Raw genomic sequence first — 15,605 nt, 5'->3', positions numbered from 1 at the left:
AGCAGTGACGGCGTTAATCACCCCTTAAGATAGTTTTGAGGAATATTCGAAAATAACGAGCCACGTGTATGAGATAAATAATTGTATTTCATTATAATAAAACAGAATTCAACTGGCATTTTACGCATTTATAAATACAGATATATTTTCACTTAAAAATTATTTGTACATTCAGCCAGAATTTAAAACCGTCTACACTTACTGATTACGATCGATTGATTTCCGTTTCCCCATATTTGTTGTCCGAAAAATTAAATTTAAGACGCTAAATACGGGTAGTGTTGTTTTTTCTTGTCTTGTCACGGGAACGAAACGTAGATGTTTGTACTAATACTAAGCAACATAAGTTTAACAGTCTTATTTTACACATACGTATAATAATAATAATAATAATAATGATACCTATTTACATAGAATGATTTTCAGATCACGAACATGCCAAACGAAGTGGACAACATGTAATAATACAATTTACACTTATAGTATGTACACGCCTCAATGATATTCCTCCTATAAAGCTAAAATACTGGCATCGCCGCTTTTGTAACACAGAGAACGATTATTTTCCGCGGAACGTTTCGAGACGAGGCGCCTTTCTAACCTCACATCGAAACGCTCACGGAATAACAACTATAACTTCATAGGAATCTTACGCTACGTTTATGATACAGTGTAAATGAATTAGCCGTAATGTTTTAAATATTACACATAGTAGAATATGTAAGTAATATTTTACAATGATATATCACAGTATGCATTGCCCCAAACAGTTTCTGACAAAGGTATTTCGGAAGGGTGGGTCGAGAACTCGCGAAACTTAAACGCGAACGACGACGGTTAAAGGAATGTTCGCAATGTTGATCACAGAACACGTAACGTATTAACGTAACCCTGCGTCGACAACTGCGCGCAGAGGAAAAGAATTTTGATGAAAGCTAAGAATAACTTGGAGCAAACGTTTTTAAAACACTTTAAGGTCAAACTTTAGAAGATTATTTATATAAAAATATATAAAGTCCATAATAATGCCATCGGGGGACTAAACAATTTACGGTTTTCCAATGGGCCGGATGAGGTCACTCGCGTTAACTGATATAAATCGCAGACGTTAGTTGGACGAATAGTTTAAGACACGATCCAAAATATTGGAGTAACTTAAATGCTTGCCATTTAAATCCGTTTTTAGGCAACTAGGCTGGATTTTGCTCCCACAACTACCGGTAGGTGGCACATATACTTTTGTCTATGTTTGTCTCAGTATTAGTGTGAACCAAGTTGCTTTGCATACAATCAGTTTGAATTGCGTACAAGTTTCGGTTTTTACATTTGTTCTTGCCTTGTGGTTTCTGGATTATTCTAAGCTTTGCGTTTTAATTATTATTATTATTGTTAACAGTTTAGGATGAAGTGCAGCAACTGTGTTGGTAATGCTAGATTATACGAGTTTCATGTTGTGTTGATGCTATGATAAAATCGTTTTTATCAGAAAGAAAGCAGCTAGATGGATGTCTGAATATCTGAGTGTGACATGTTGTGTGCGGTAGAATCTGGGTCTTGTCTTATCTACTGTATACACATCTAATATTACTAAACCTTTGGAATACTGTCGATATAACCTCTATTGTGTATTGACTTAGATTCTGTTGGTTCCAGAAGGATTTAAAAAATAATTATATTACTTTAATAAAAGTTAGCAGACATTTGCCAGAACTGTATATCATGTGTTGCGTAATAGAGGGCACCACCAAACTTTTTGGAAAATAAACTGTGGTGTGTCACTCATATTTCGGATGGTGTGTATGACGTCACTTTTCTTCTACGTCTTTCGGTAGTTTCAGGGTTTTGATTAGCAATAATTTAAAAACAGCATAAGGCCATAAGAGAAACCGTTCAATTTGTTAAGTTTTGCCTTCAATTCGAAATCTGCATATTTTGATTTATTTCGAAAAGACTCTCGAAATGTTCCGAAATACCTCGTTTCACATGACTAGTCGATAATAGGAACACGCTGATCCAGGAGATTTTTAAGCTGCCAGTCCTTCCCTGGACGCGGGCAACAGGTCCTCGCGAGCCGCCTCCGCGTTCTTCCGCTGGAAGTGCAGGTCCCAGAGGCCGGCCTTGGCCTCGGACTCGCTCGGGGGCCTGTCGGAGGCTCGTTCCGGCGAGTTAGCCTGCGACGGAATAGCTTCGGGGGGCGGGTATCCGAATCCCAATAGGCTTCCGTACTTCGCGGTGGGAGTCAGGCCGTTCTGGTTCGGCCCCACCGACGTGATTTCGTTCAACTGCAAATACGGATAAAATATATATAGTATTCCCGGCGCATCCGCCAATACATAGGGCGCTCCTCCATTAAATTTTATTTTAAATAATTTATAATTAAATGGATAGGCAGGAAGTATATTTTTACGTTAATAGGAACCACTTTATTCTGTGAGTTACACAGGGCGTTGCCAAAACGCCGGCCAATCTGGTAATGGTACGTTTTTCAAACCAATTACGACTTTTAAAAAAATAAGAAACCCTGAATATAAGAAAATAACAAGTAAACGGAGAAAATAGGTATAGGGAAAAGCATAGTCAATTTATTACACCATATAAAAATATAATATCCTATTTGAAGTAATATGAGTTTATTGCTTTGATATACTTGTAAGATGCTCTGTATAATAGGAACTACTTCCATCACATGCAGGATAAACAACTTTTGCATTTAGTGGTTGGTAAAAAACTGGCGCATTCGCCATATTGTCATAAAAATCTCCAATCGCTTTTTGAATAAAAATCGCTTGGAGATAATTTAAAATAAATATAATAAAATAAAAGATAGGCAAAATAATAGGACAAATCGTGCTTACCTTTTGTTGCATCCCGTTAAGGAACGGAGCTGGAAGGTATGGGTAGAAGAGGTCGGGTCTCCGTTGCAGAAATTCGGAATCCTTGGGCGTCATGGGAATGGGGGGCAGATCGAGAGACATGCGTCGGCCTCGGCGCGATGCCCCGTTGCTCCACATATGCGTACCCATGTGCACCTGCAACAAAAAATGTTTTCCCTCAATAAAAAGGTTTCTTTTTTAATTTTTCGCTCAAGGTATCTTGACGCTTTTACATTCTGCACCTATTTGATGCTGTAATATGGTTCTTTGGCCGAATGATCCTGAAAAACTTGGCCAGTAGAAATAAAGATGAAGTTCTCTTACTACGTTGAATTAATTTTTATCCAAAACAATGTATTTTGAACTATTAAACTCGCGGTCATTTATAGAATAATGTTTTTACGATGTTTAATCGAAGGAATAGACTCTAATCAACATCCTAACCTCATATTTTGGGCGAATGATTCTAGCAATCATTTTCAATAGTAGCAAATGAAAAGAAACTCTTTTCTGTTCGGTAAGAAGTGAGGCAGAATAAACATGAACTTGCTGAGTGCCATTCGATTGAGTTTAAGCTTTTTTCTACTCATTCTAAAATACTAATATGCATAAATATGTCAAAATCTTTTTAATATGGTGTTTCTCTATTCTGTGGCGTAAGTTGCATCTCGATTTAGCCTTGATTGGTAAAGTGTGTCCCAAAGTACATCGTTTTAACTTTTGACGGACTCTAGCCAGAGATATCTGGTTTCCCAATAATAAGAAAAGGAAAGTGTTAAATTCATATGCTACTAAAGAAGAACATGTATAAGATTGTTTAGCTAAACAGATGGGGCATACCCTTTTATCTGTTCTTCCGTATCATTGTATATTAAACGCCATCACCCAAATGTGAGAACAGAAATATCAATAATAATATACCTGTTGAGAGCTGCACAGCACATTTTAAAAATGAAGATTCAAGAACAAGAATTCCTACACATTTAGCTAATTGATAATTTGTATTTATTTAGTGTTGTCATATTTTCTATTACGCTTGAGGCAAAGTATAATTGTTCCTCTAAGTGGGTCCCGAGTTTCCACGGACTGCAGAGCCACCTGGTGACGATTAGTGTAGGCAAGTTTGGCGTTAGTCAAGCGAAGCAAAAGTCTGGCGACTTGCGGTACGTACCTTGAGGTTCCCCTTGGTAGTGAACGCCTTCTGGCACACGGTGCACCGGAAAGGTTTGTCACCCGTGTGGGTGCGCATGTGAATCTGCAGGGCCGAACTAGACGAAAAGTTCTTATTGCACACGTGGCACAAGTGTTTACTTGCTTGCAAGCCTGCAACGACACACAACACCACACAAGTTAGCCCGCAACCTAGCTCTCGGTTAGTGCAAGCGAAACGCTATCTTTGTTAACGCCTTTTTTCCATATTTATTTACATAAATTGGCGCCTTAAATATTAACGTTTAATTCCATATAATTTCTGAATGAACTAGGTTGACATTTTTTTAGAATAAATTTGCTAGTATTTGCATGTTTAACTATTATTCAAAAGAAACTATTGTTAATGTACAGAGTGTTGTCCCAAATCGGTGCACATAATATTATGTTAATTAAAATGCTTAGTGTCTAATATGTTTAAATTTACATAACCTCGCATAGGCACATATACGGGGTGTCACAAAAAGAGACGGCTGATTTCAAGAACTAATTAAAGCAATTAAAGTACACGTTCGTCGCTTCTTGATATTTTTTCGTATATTTCTTAGTTTTAAGTAAAAAAAAAAAACAAAAACTCTAAAATCACTAGGCATGCAATGAAGTGGTTTCTATTTTTTTTTTGGGGTGGAAAGAAAGATACAGGAAAATTTCAAGAGGCAATAAATAAAAAGGGTTTCAAAAAAAGCTAGTGGCGTATATTTCTGGTCATTATTGTTCGACGCTACTACTAAGTCGGAATTTTTTACTTTAGTCTGAATTGGATCAGAATATCTGACTTAAGTCGGAATTTTTGAGAAATTGATTTATTTCTTACTTTACTTTCGTCAGAATTTCTGATAAACAAGTCAGAATATTTGACTTATGTAGGAATTTCTGAGAAACGAGTAAAATTTTTTTACTTTAGTAAGAATTTCTTAGAAAAAAGTCAAAATATCTGACTTAAGTCGAATTTTCTGAGAAACAAGCTAGAATTTTTTGCTTTGGTCAGAATTTATCAGAAACAGGTCAGAATATCTGATTTATGTCAGAATTTCAGACACGCCTCGTAAGGGACATTGCGAATTCTGGATTTATTAGACACCAAAATGTTATGATTGAGGCCAAAGGTTTTAATTTTATTCTGAAGATTTTCATAAATTTTTATGGTTTTAGGTTATTGGACATAACAATTGCAAATTTTAAAGGTTGCTCCTAGAGGACGCTAATGCCACCATATTATTTAGATAAATTGAATCGCATTTTTATATCTGTGGAGTTCTGAACGAAACATGATAAAATAAATCTGAAAAAATTTAGGTCATCTTACTCTGTGGGTTCGTCATTTGACATGCTTTTCATGCTTCTTTAACTTGTTTCTCATATCATCATGTATCTTCATCAAGGAAATTTCTATTTTAAAAAAACTGTTTTTTTTTTCATTTGGTGGTAGTTGTTACGCCCTCTGTCGGACGTTTTAGACACTCGATCGTTAAAAGGTTCAAGAACTTTCCAACATTGCGACTGTTCGACGGTATGAGAGAAGCTTGGGCCAACATTCCACATACACGCTTCATGTTTAGAAGCATTTGAAAGTAATTGAAGGCAAAATGTAACCAACTAAATACAAGATACAAATGTGTTTTTTTTTTAAATAAAATTATTGTTTAAACTTATGATTGTGCTTTATTTGAAAATAATAAATATATAACTAACAATGGTAACAATGGTGATATAATATTCGAAATATCTTGAACACATTTCCTAGTACCAAATGACGAAATTTTATTTTACTAATTACTATTCAAAATTACTTAAATACAATCTTTAATAATCAAGGACAGGGTGGTGGCAAGTAGTTGTTGAATGTTGAGAAAAAGAAGAATAAGTTGTAGAGGTTAATGGATTTTAAGATAAGTAATTATGTAATTCAATTCAATAATGCGTTTCACTAAAACAGTTGGGCAAGATTGCTATGATCATTCGCCCATTGCCGACTTTCGTCGAGGATACACAAATAACCTCTACAACTTGTTCTTCTTCTTCTTCTCAACATCTAACCACTGCTTTCCAACACAATCGAGCGTTCTTTTCCGTGCCGCGTCCGTCGCGCTATTGCCGGTTCGTGCAAAAAATCCCTCAACGTTATAAAAATCGACTTACTGCTGGGCGGCCTTTTCGGCAAAGGCAATTCGGTCTCCGTGGATTCCCGTTTCGCGTGGGACTGTTGCTCGCCGTGATCGACGGATGTCTGCGTCGGCATTTGATTTTGGGCGGGCGTCGTCGGCGTCGGTGGCAACGCGACGTCACCGTCGTTCGATTGTTCGCGTGCCGGCAACGACGTCGAGTCTTCGCAACTCACCGAAGATGATTTGTTCTCGAACATGTGCTGAGGCATGTCGCGGATCTTGTGGGTCAGCATGTGCTGCTTCATGTTGCCCTGGAACAAGAATCCCCGGTTACTGAGTACCACCGCTTCATCGTAGCAAAGAATACCGGTACCGCTCGGCGGTACCGCGTATTCAGTGTTACGGCATGCGGCTACGTTGGCTTACCGCCATCTGCATCCAAGTCGAGGCGTATCCGGAGCTCATCGGTAAAGGAAATACTGAAGGGATCGTGCAGGTGGTAAGAGGTCTGTTACGAGCCTTCCAAGGCTTTGTATCCTCCTGGATACGCCTCTGCTTGTTGCAGTCACAACAATCCTGAAAACACGCTCATATCAGACACCAGAAACACCAAACACGACTATATAGCGTTCATTTCGTATGATATCGAAGTGTCTGATAGTTTATCTTACTCTTAGAAAACCAAGAACTATTATTTAACGACTATAAGTAAGGTGATCGAAGTGTCTCAGAAACTATACCTCAGAGTATTTTTGGTTTTGTATAATGATTAATGTACATAAAAATGGACATGGTACTCATAGCAAACCAAACACAACTATCTAGAGGTCTGCCACGCTTCTGAAGGGACATGACTCTTATAGTGCATTGGAAAGTTTATCTACCCTCGAGAAGTTTACCTCAAAGTATTTTTCATCCATCTGCTACTCCTGATAAGTCTGTGTAGTACCCTTCTGCCAGCCTTCGGAAGGGACCTGGTTCTTCCAGAGGTGACTACAGTCACAAATGATGAAGGTGACCACCATCGAAGTGTAAAGTTTATCTCGCAGTATTTTTCATTTTGTATAATGATAAATGGACATAAAAGTCTATCAATCGATCTAGACGCTCTATTCGTATCAATGGTACTCTTAGAAAACCAAACACGACTATCTAGAGGTATGAAGGTGACTACTGTCATAAGGGATGAAGCTTATCTACGCCCAAGCATTAGCAAGCGGTTTGCCCCAGAGTATTTTGGTTTTGTATGATGAATAATGGGACATAAAAGACTTTTAGCTCAGCTAAAGAACGGCAGAAAGATTGAAGAAGCAGCTTAGGTGGTCTAAGATGAATGAAGAGGCAAAGGGTAGGGGGGAGAGTTTTATTTAATGCAAAGACTTAGGACTTAAGATCTATATGAGCTGGAGAAAGAAACAGCCAAAGGAAGAAGAGTTTTAAAATGAAATTGCATACGATGGTACAGGGGAAAGGAGAGAGACTGCCTTCAAATGAACGTGTACTTTTTTTAAATATCTAGTTCTGTCACCTACCACCTAAGATCCTGAGCTAGAGGAGGAAATAACGATGCCAGTCAGAGGAAACATGTTAGAGGTGTGAAACAGAATATGTGACACACGAACGTATGACCAGTAAATTGATGTATAGGTTCATTTGAGGGAAGAAGTTCTCAGTATCAATATGTTAGGGTTAAGGGGGAAGGGGAGCCTCCGAATGATATTTGATAGTTCTGTCACTTACTAACGGAGACGTGCGTTTCTCTGAGCTGGAGTGGTTCTATCTGAGCTATATGTAAGAGTTGGAGGGGGAAACAAAGATCTTTCAAATGAACAAACATTTGTCTATGTAGGTAGATATAGAGGACAGGGGAAGCGGAAAACAACGCGAGCTTTGAAATGACGTTGGTCATGAAGCTGTTAGAACGTTAAACGGTAAAGCTAGAGTTGGAGCTGTCACATGTCTGTCTCCACGTATAAAGGTCTATTTAATTTAAATATCTGAGGTTTGAACTTATGAAAGAAATATATGACCATAACTTTATGATCCACGAACTGAAGAAAGAGTTAGAGTGACCTGTCAAGATAGACCTAGGCCTTTTTGAGCTACAGAGAGAGAATGATATCATTGTGTAGGTCTACCTGAGGTAGAAAAAAAAGCAAAGAAAGAAAAGCAGATGTGAGACCATATTCGGCTACTTGGGGCTACGATGATTAGTCCCTTCCGCCGCGTCGACGTCGCGAAGAATGTCGGCAACGCGGTCTATTTTCGTCGCGTCGGGATGAATAATATCGCGCGCTTATAAATAGCGCGAAAGTTCACGAAAGTGAGGAGCCGGGAATCCGTCACGCGACGTCCTCGCGCTCTCTCGCGGCGAATTTTTTAATCGAAAACGAATACGCCGCCGCTAATAAATATTAAATAATTGCCGGCGGCGAAAATAACGCATTCCCCGGAATCCGTCTGCAGTTTCGGTCGGCAATGTAAAAAGGCGGACGCGCCGGGGTCGGGACGAGAGAAAAAAAAAAAAGAAAAGAAACGCGGATTCTCTCGATCGAAAATAGACGGCGCGGAAATTCGATATAAATTATGGCTGGCCGGGTGCCAAAGTGTTAATCCGAGTCCATTGTCGACCGAATTAGACGTTTCGGACGGTTACCTTGGTGGAGAAACCGCGGTCGCACACCGTGCACTTGAACGGCCTCTCTTTCGTGTGACTCCTGTAGTGGATCTCGAGGGCGGAGTTGCACGCGAACGTCTTGAAGCAGAGGTTGCACGTGGTGTTGCCTCGACCTGCGAACGAAATCGATGACATCGATTATTTGTGGCGAAAAAAACGACCAATAAGTACTTGGCCCGTTCTTAGAGCTTAGATTTTTTTTATTTTTTAAATTGTAAATCGATAACGTACGTAACGAGAGTCTCTAAAAAAGGTGACATAGACCTATCTGAGCTAAGAGCAAAAGGGGAGTTTTTTGCTCAATAAACGTAGAATAGATAACCACCGTAACCATAACCGAAGAGGCAAAGGGAAATGCAAAAGAGCCTTCAAGTCTATCTGAGATAGACAAAGAAGAGTCGGAGTGACGAGGGCTTCGAACTGGCGAGATACTAATGGAGGAAGGAGGAGGGACCAAGAGATTGTAGGTCTGTATGAGCTACAACAACATGAATCTAGAATACAGGGTTTTTCACTTAAAACTCCGCACGCCAATAAGTCCAAAACGAAAAGAAATATTTAATTTATGTAAAAAGTAGTCAAAGTGCGGGGTCAAGTAGATATTTCCTAAAGTTTAAAAAATTCGACGCCTGCAAAGAGCTGGGCGTCGCGACGCGTCGAAAAATTATTCGATTGCAGAGACTTTGGAAATACGCGCATACAAAAGTACATATTATTTAAAAACTTTTTTGTTATTTACTCAAACTTATTTACTTTACCCGTTTCTAAGTTATACCGATTTAAAGTAAACATTTCTTGATTAATAAAAAATGTGATTAACGCTAAGTATGCCATGAATGTTAGTTACTATGGCAACCATTGTTATCGCAGTTGTTTTAAGTGCAATTACAAACAATAGATTTCAACTATTTTAGTATGATTTATATTATTTTATATTTATATGTATATAACATCATAGGTTCGTCTTAAAGATTACAGATTCTGCTTTTTACAAAACTTCTGGATTGAGTCAAACTTGCTGACGTTTCGCCAATCATCCTGTTGGTCCTTCAGAGCTTGACTCAAACTGGCTCGTATTTTACTCCGTACCTGCTTCTATATTGTTAGAGGGGGGCGGAGCTAAATGACGGGCATAGACACCGTCTCGGATGACTGATTCCCATATTGGTGACAGGTAGAGACCAGAGTCGCAGTTAAGATTGTTTAGAGATTTCTATAGACTCCCTAATTTTTCCTTAGTAGAAGAAGAATTTATTACATGCGAGAATTTTAGTTTTGTTTAATAAAATTTAATGTCCGGTTTCGAGATTGTGTTCTTAAGGCTCTTTCATGTTCTTTGAGCCTAGTTGATATTTTTCGTCCGGTCTCTCCAATGTATTCTTTGCCGCATACGCAGTGAACTCCTGGCATCTCAAATGGAATTTTGTCTTTGACGGATCGAAGATGTTGAGAGATTTTTGGACAAGTGGTAAATCTGGTTTTGACGTTATATGTCTTTAGAATTTTTGTTATGTGGTCAGCGTTGTTTTGAATGTATGGCAGAACAACAGTGACAAGTGTGGGATTGCTTTCGGTTTCATCGCTATTGGAAGATTGTGGTGATGTGTATTTTGTGATGAAACGCTTAATGTCTTTAATGTGGAAATTATTAGGGAGAAGAGCAGAGGTAAGGTGTTTTAATTCTGGGTTCAGTGTCTCGGGCTGAGATAGTTTTACGGGTCTGTAAAGAAGAGAGTTGATAACCGATGACTTTTAGGCCGTATGGTGATTTGACAATGCACTAAGCTGTGCGTGGGTTTTCTGTAAACACAATGACCCAATGTTAGGTGTGATTTTCTATTGATATAACTATATACTAGGGTAGAGAAGAATAGAGGCAGAGATTGTAGTTCTATGTGAGCAACATATCACACGCCTGAAATAGAGAAACAGAGAAGAACTGAGCTCTTTGCTGAATATAGAACACGTTAGTATCATGGTCATGGTTAGAGAGAGGAAAGGAAGAGGGGAAGACGACGTAGATTTAAAAAGAGGCAGAAAGACGTAGGAGTTTGTATATATAGTAAAATGTTGAAACGTCTTTGTTTAGCAAGTATGCATTTACCCGAGATAGAGAAGAAAGGAGCCAGGGAGAGAAACGCTTCGAACTGGATGGTCGAAAAGAAGAGAGGTAAGAAATTGTAAGGTATATATTAGTTACATAACAGAGATCTGCACTAGAAAAACCCAGAACAGGAGAAAGAAGTGGTGGGTAAGAGGTAAGGTATAGAGCGTCACAAATTGCACCCCGCATATGTTAAAATTAAAATCTCAATAATAATTTTTGACGCAGGAATCGATCTGCAATTTATCAAAAAAACCATCAAAATCGAAGGAGCGGACATCTTGCCTAATATGTGCTAAATTATTATTCCAGGATTTTGAACAAAAAAACGCTACCGAAACAGTCGGCGTTTTTCGCTACCGATTCGGGTAGCTTCGGAAATCTTCGGGCCGCTTAGCTCACTCACCCAGGTTTCCCGAAGGGCCGACCGCGAGCCGCAGCGGGCTGAACGACGTCGACGTCAGCACCGACGAGGTCAGCGACGACAGCGCCGACGACATGAGCGGCGACTGGCCGCCCTGCGGAAGGATGCCGAACGCCGAGAACAGCGACGGCGAAGGGCCCGGACTTACGCCCGGACTCGTCAAAGGTCGATTTTGATTCTGCCTCGGAGTCAAATCCAACGCCCCCATGGAGTTACACTCCGAAGGGGTCGGGCTGCCGCCTTGTGGCGGCGAAGGCGGACGCGGTACCTGGAACCGAATCGCTTCGAAACCCTCCTAAACCCTTCTCCGAGCCCTCACCTGCCCTACGACCGGCACCTGGTTCTGAGGCGACCTCGCACCCCCGACGCTCTCCGGACTCGGCGACTTCTCCCCGTTCCGCATGTCCTGGGGACTTCGCGACGCCACGGGACTGATATGGTGATTGCTTTCCGACGGGGGCGGCGACGAACTCATCAGCGGCAGTACGTTTTGATTCTCGGAAGTGCTGATGTCGTCGTCGTCTTCGTCGTCGTCTTCCATGCTCTCGTGCTCCGACCTGCCGTCTCGGTCGAACTTGACGTTGATCGCCATCGGGTTCCCCAAAGGCGAAAGCCCCGGAACCGGGAACCCCTGCCCGAGGAACGGGTGCATGGACGGGAACCCTCCCGCGGACGAGGGGAAGTCCTTCACTTCCGCCGCTTGGATCTGTTCCGGGGTGAGATCGGTAGGTTCCCCCGTGTGCAGCCTGATGTGTTGCTGGAGCACCAACGCGTTCGTGAACTTCTTGTGGCAGACGGGACACTGATGGAGCACCCTCATCGGCGGTTTGGCTCGGTGCACGCCCATATGGGTCTTCAGGTTGCCTTTGGTGGTGAACGCGCGTCCGCAGATCTTGCACTTGAAAGGTCTCTCGCCCGTGTGGGTACGATAATGCATCTGCAACGCGCTCTTGCACGACAACACCCTGTGGCATATCACGCACTGGTTCGGGTCCGATAGTTTGTGCTCGATGTTGTCGACGAGCTGCTGCAGCTTGCTCGTCTCCGAGGTCTTCGTCACCTCGATGAGGCTCTCCCACGAGTTGTCGTTGCTGCCCGGCCTGGGCAGGAGGTTCGTGTAGATCGCGGGGTCTTTGGTGATGTCCGGCACATGGCTGTTGGGGAACGTGCTCAAGCTACCCGACGAGGTGCTGCTGGGCGGCGAACTCGCTTGCCCGAAGGAGAATCCCGCCGGCAATCTCTGCCCCGTGGAGATGCTTAAGGGCGCGGTCACCGACCCCGACCGGTTCGATAAGTTTTCCGGTTCCTCCTGCAGGTGGCTCGCGTTGCTGTACTTGCTATCGTTGCTGCAGTCGTCGTAGGGGGGCGGAGACCCGTACCTCTCCTGCTCGACGTCCTGCTCCTGCTCGGGTTCGTTGTCGCCCGCTTCGTGGGGTTCCCGCTTCGGCATCAGCGTCGCGGTCTCAGTTTCCGGCTCGTTTTTGATCGGGAGCGGCGGCGGCGACACCGGGGGCGGTTTTCTCAAATCCGCCGCGACGTCCTGCTCCTCCCGTTTGATGAACAACGGGTGGGGAGGGAAAACGCGCTGCGCAGGAGGTTGCAGCTCGGGCGGAGGTAGAATCTGGGGGCGGTACAAGGACAGGGGGGCGGCGGGGAACGCGGGATGCGACCCGCCGAAACCGACGTGGGGGTGGGGCGGGGGTCCACCCGGAGACAGCGACGGTTGTTGACCGAGCTGCGCGAGTAACGGTGGATGGTACTTGTCGAGGTGTTCGGGCACGGGGTTCGGGTTCATTTTGATGTGGGGAAACTTGGCGCTGTGCCTTTGGAAGTGAACCTTGAGGTTGCCCTTGGTGGTGAACCTGCTGCCGCACACGTTACACTTGTACGGCCGTTCGCCAGTGTGCGACCTGATATGAATCTGGAGGGCGGAGTCGGAACCGAAGACTTTGCCGCAGTACCGACACCTGTGCTTGAAGAACGGCTCGTTCCTGCCCTTCGAGTCGTACGGCGACATCGAGCCCTTGCTCTTTCGGAACGCCAACTCGTCCGCGAGGTTAGTCGCGAGCAATCCTTGGCTCGCGTTGTCCAAGACCTCCTGAGCTCTCTTCTGGAGCATCTCGAGGGTGTTGGGCTCGTCGAGCGACGGAGGATCGTTGCCGTGGGTGATTATGGTGGAGGCGAGCGACGACGATATCGAACACATGGGCGGCTGGATCTGGGGAGGCGGCGCGATCGTCGGGGCGTCGGTTTCCGGTAGAGCCGGGGGCGGCGGTAGCGGCGGTACCTCGACCGCCGGCGACGGTTCGCGCGATATCTCCTTCGGAGGCGGCGACGATTCGGAAGGGGGAGGCGACACGGGCGTCTCGTCCTCCTTGTGCCTGTCGATCTGCAGCTGGTGCTGCAACTGATTGATCAGCTGCAGCTGCAGCACCTGCTGATGTTGCAACGTGAACAGGGTCGATTGGAGGACGGCCAGTTCTTGGAGGGCGGCCTCATTGTCGGAGTTGTTGGCCATGGCGGTGGCGGCGAATTGGGCGACCGCCACCTTGGTATTTTGCAGGGCTTCGAGGGTGACGTGGCCGGGGGCGGCGGGTCCCGCGACGAAATGCTCGTCGGGGTTCTCGGGAGACTCGTCGACGCCGTTGTTGTTGTTGGCGGCGTCTTGACGATTGCGTCTAGCGTAGTCTATCCGTTTGCAGTCGCCGACGACGTCGTCTTCGTCGTCGTCCTCGGAGATGACCATGTCCTCGGGGTCGGAGTGGGCGGGGTCGTCGTGTTTGATGGCTTTCTTGTCGCACTCGTCCTTGTGCGTCAGGTACTCTTGCAGCTCGGTGAATTGTTCTTGGCAACGCTGGCACATGAGCACGTCACAGAGGTCCGTAGGGACGTCGGTAGCGCCGAGGGTGTCTGCAAGAGGATATTCCGATAAAACTAACCACTTTGGCGCGCATGCAAACAAACCGTTTTTTTTTTCAGGCTACTCTAATACTTTTTACATATCTTTTGCGACTAGCTGACGTTTCGCCAATAGTCCTGTTGCCTTCTTCAGAGCTGTATGGTCTGTTCGTAGATATAAGAAAGTGAATGGGATTATCCAAGGGTGGTCATTAACATACAATGCAACAAGATTATTACCTAAAGTTTCGGAATTTAAATTCAGGTAAAATTGTGTTTATACTTACCTGTGTTTAATATTCTTTGGTTTGGTATACTACTTAGTTTAAGTTTATTAGTAATCATTCTTATTTCGTGTGTATTGAATAGTCAAAATATGTGCGAGTCTAGTGTATTTCAGGAGATGCTCCCGCCCAAATGTAGAAAACACTATTCTATTGAGACTAAGGAAGTTATAAACAATGTTTATTTGACTCTCATTGGTGCCAGCAAGCAAGCATCTTTAGAAGAAACGGTCACATTGACGAAAATTCCAACATCAGCTGTATGGAAAATTGTGAATAATCCCATTTCAGCGAGAAAAAAAAAAGAAGCGATGCTGACATTTTCTCGAGTGTAGATGAAAGTGCTCAAGATGTAATACGGTATAGAATTTACAGTTTTAAGGCTTGCACTGTATATTTAATCCCATTGAACATGTTTGGCACCAACTGAAATCTGCCATTCGTCGTAACAATGTTTTATAGAAACCGAAGTTTTTAATATCCCTCCACAAAGTCGGGCGAATTCTGTTAAACATATAGAAAAAAACAGAACAATCGTATATCCATATTGCAAATAATATAGAACGAATAATAATTAGAACAGGCGATGATAGCGAAGGTGATACTGATACATTATGTGAATAATATTAAGTAATTTAAGTAGGTAATAAAAAAATGGTATTTTTTTAGATTTAAACTTAAATACATACATAAAAAAATAAATATTGTTTAGTATTTTTCCTAACAAAACCCCAAATAATTAATTCCTAAGCAAAGTACGGACCTGTTCGGCCATATTTCATTCTTACCGCTTGCCCGGGTCTTTCCTTAATTCGTATCAGTTAGTCACTTTCTTGTATCTATGAACAGACTTTACCTGCTTATGTATTGACATATTGGCGACAGATAAAGAATTGCGGTTAAGATTGTTTGGTTGCTTATTGATTTTACTTTTATCGAATTGTGTTTGGAAACTTTCATATTCTTCGAGCCTAGTCGATATTCTGTGCCCCAAATGCCTCGAATGTAAACTCCGGGTATCCAGCGAAGTT

The 15,605-nt window shown here is 42.8% G+C and overlaps 2 protein-coding genes across 5 annotated transcripts in view; both read right to left on the bottom strand.

Moving 5' to 3' along the window:
* The window catches only part of LOC132696466 (sorting nexin-21), a 143,514-nt gene that overhangs the window by 1,790 nt on the left and 126,119 nt on the right, over window positions 1-15,605 (bottom strand). The gene's annotated exons all lie outside the window — the stretch shown is intronic.
* Window positions 50-15,605, bottom strand: part of LOC132696465 (homeotic protein spalt-major-like) — a 130,256-nt gene continuing 114,700 nt past the window's right edge. The window contains exons 2-9 of one of the 4 annotated variants that reach the window (XM_060661286.1): window positions 11,712-14,302; window positions 11,375-11,660; window positions 8,844-8,977; window positions 6,614-6,763; window positions 6,222-6,498; window positions 4,045-4,196; window positions 2,856-3,029; window positions 50-2,282 (exon numbers count right to left, since the gene is read on the bottom strand). In XM_060661286.1, coding sequence (XP_060517269.1) covers window positions 2,025-2,282; window positions 2,856-3,029; window positions 4,045-4,196; window positions 6,222-6,498; window positions 6,614-6,763; window positions 8,844-8,977; window positions 11,375-11,660; window positions 11,712-14,302 — 4,022 coding nt within the window. In that variant the 3' untranslated portion in view covers window positions 50-2,024. The remainder of the gene's footprint in view (window positions 2,283-2,855; window positions 3,030-4,044; window positions 4,197-6,221; window positions 6,499-6,613; window positions 6,764-8,843; window positions 8,978-11,374; window positions 11,661-11,711; window positions 14,303-15,605) is intronic. The other 3 variants (XR_009618030.1, XM_060661287.1, XM_060661288.1) reach the window with 3 other exon arrangements.

Source organism: Cylas formicarius, unplaced genomic scaffold (genome assembly GCF_029955315.1).
Source record: "Cylas formicarius isolate icCylForm1 unplaced genomic scaffold, icCylForm1.1 PGA_scaffold_1__22_contigs__length_36826433, whole genome shotgun sequence".
Taxonomy (NCBI): Eukaryota; Metazoa; Arthropoda; class Insecta; order Coleoptera; family Brentidae; genus Cylas; species Cylas formicarius.
This window is presented reverse-complemented; position numbering and strand designations above follow the sequence as displayed.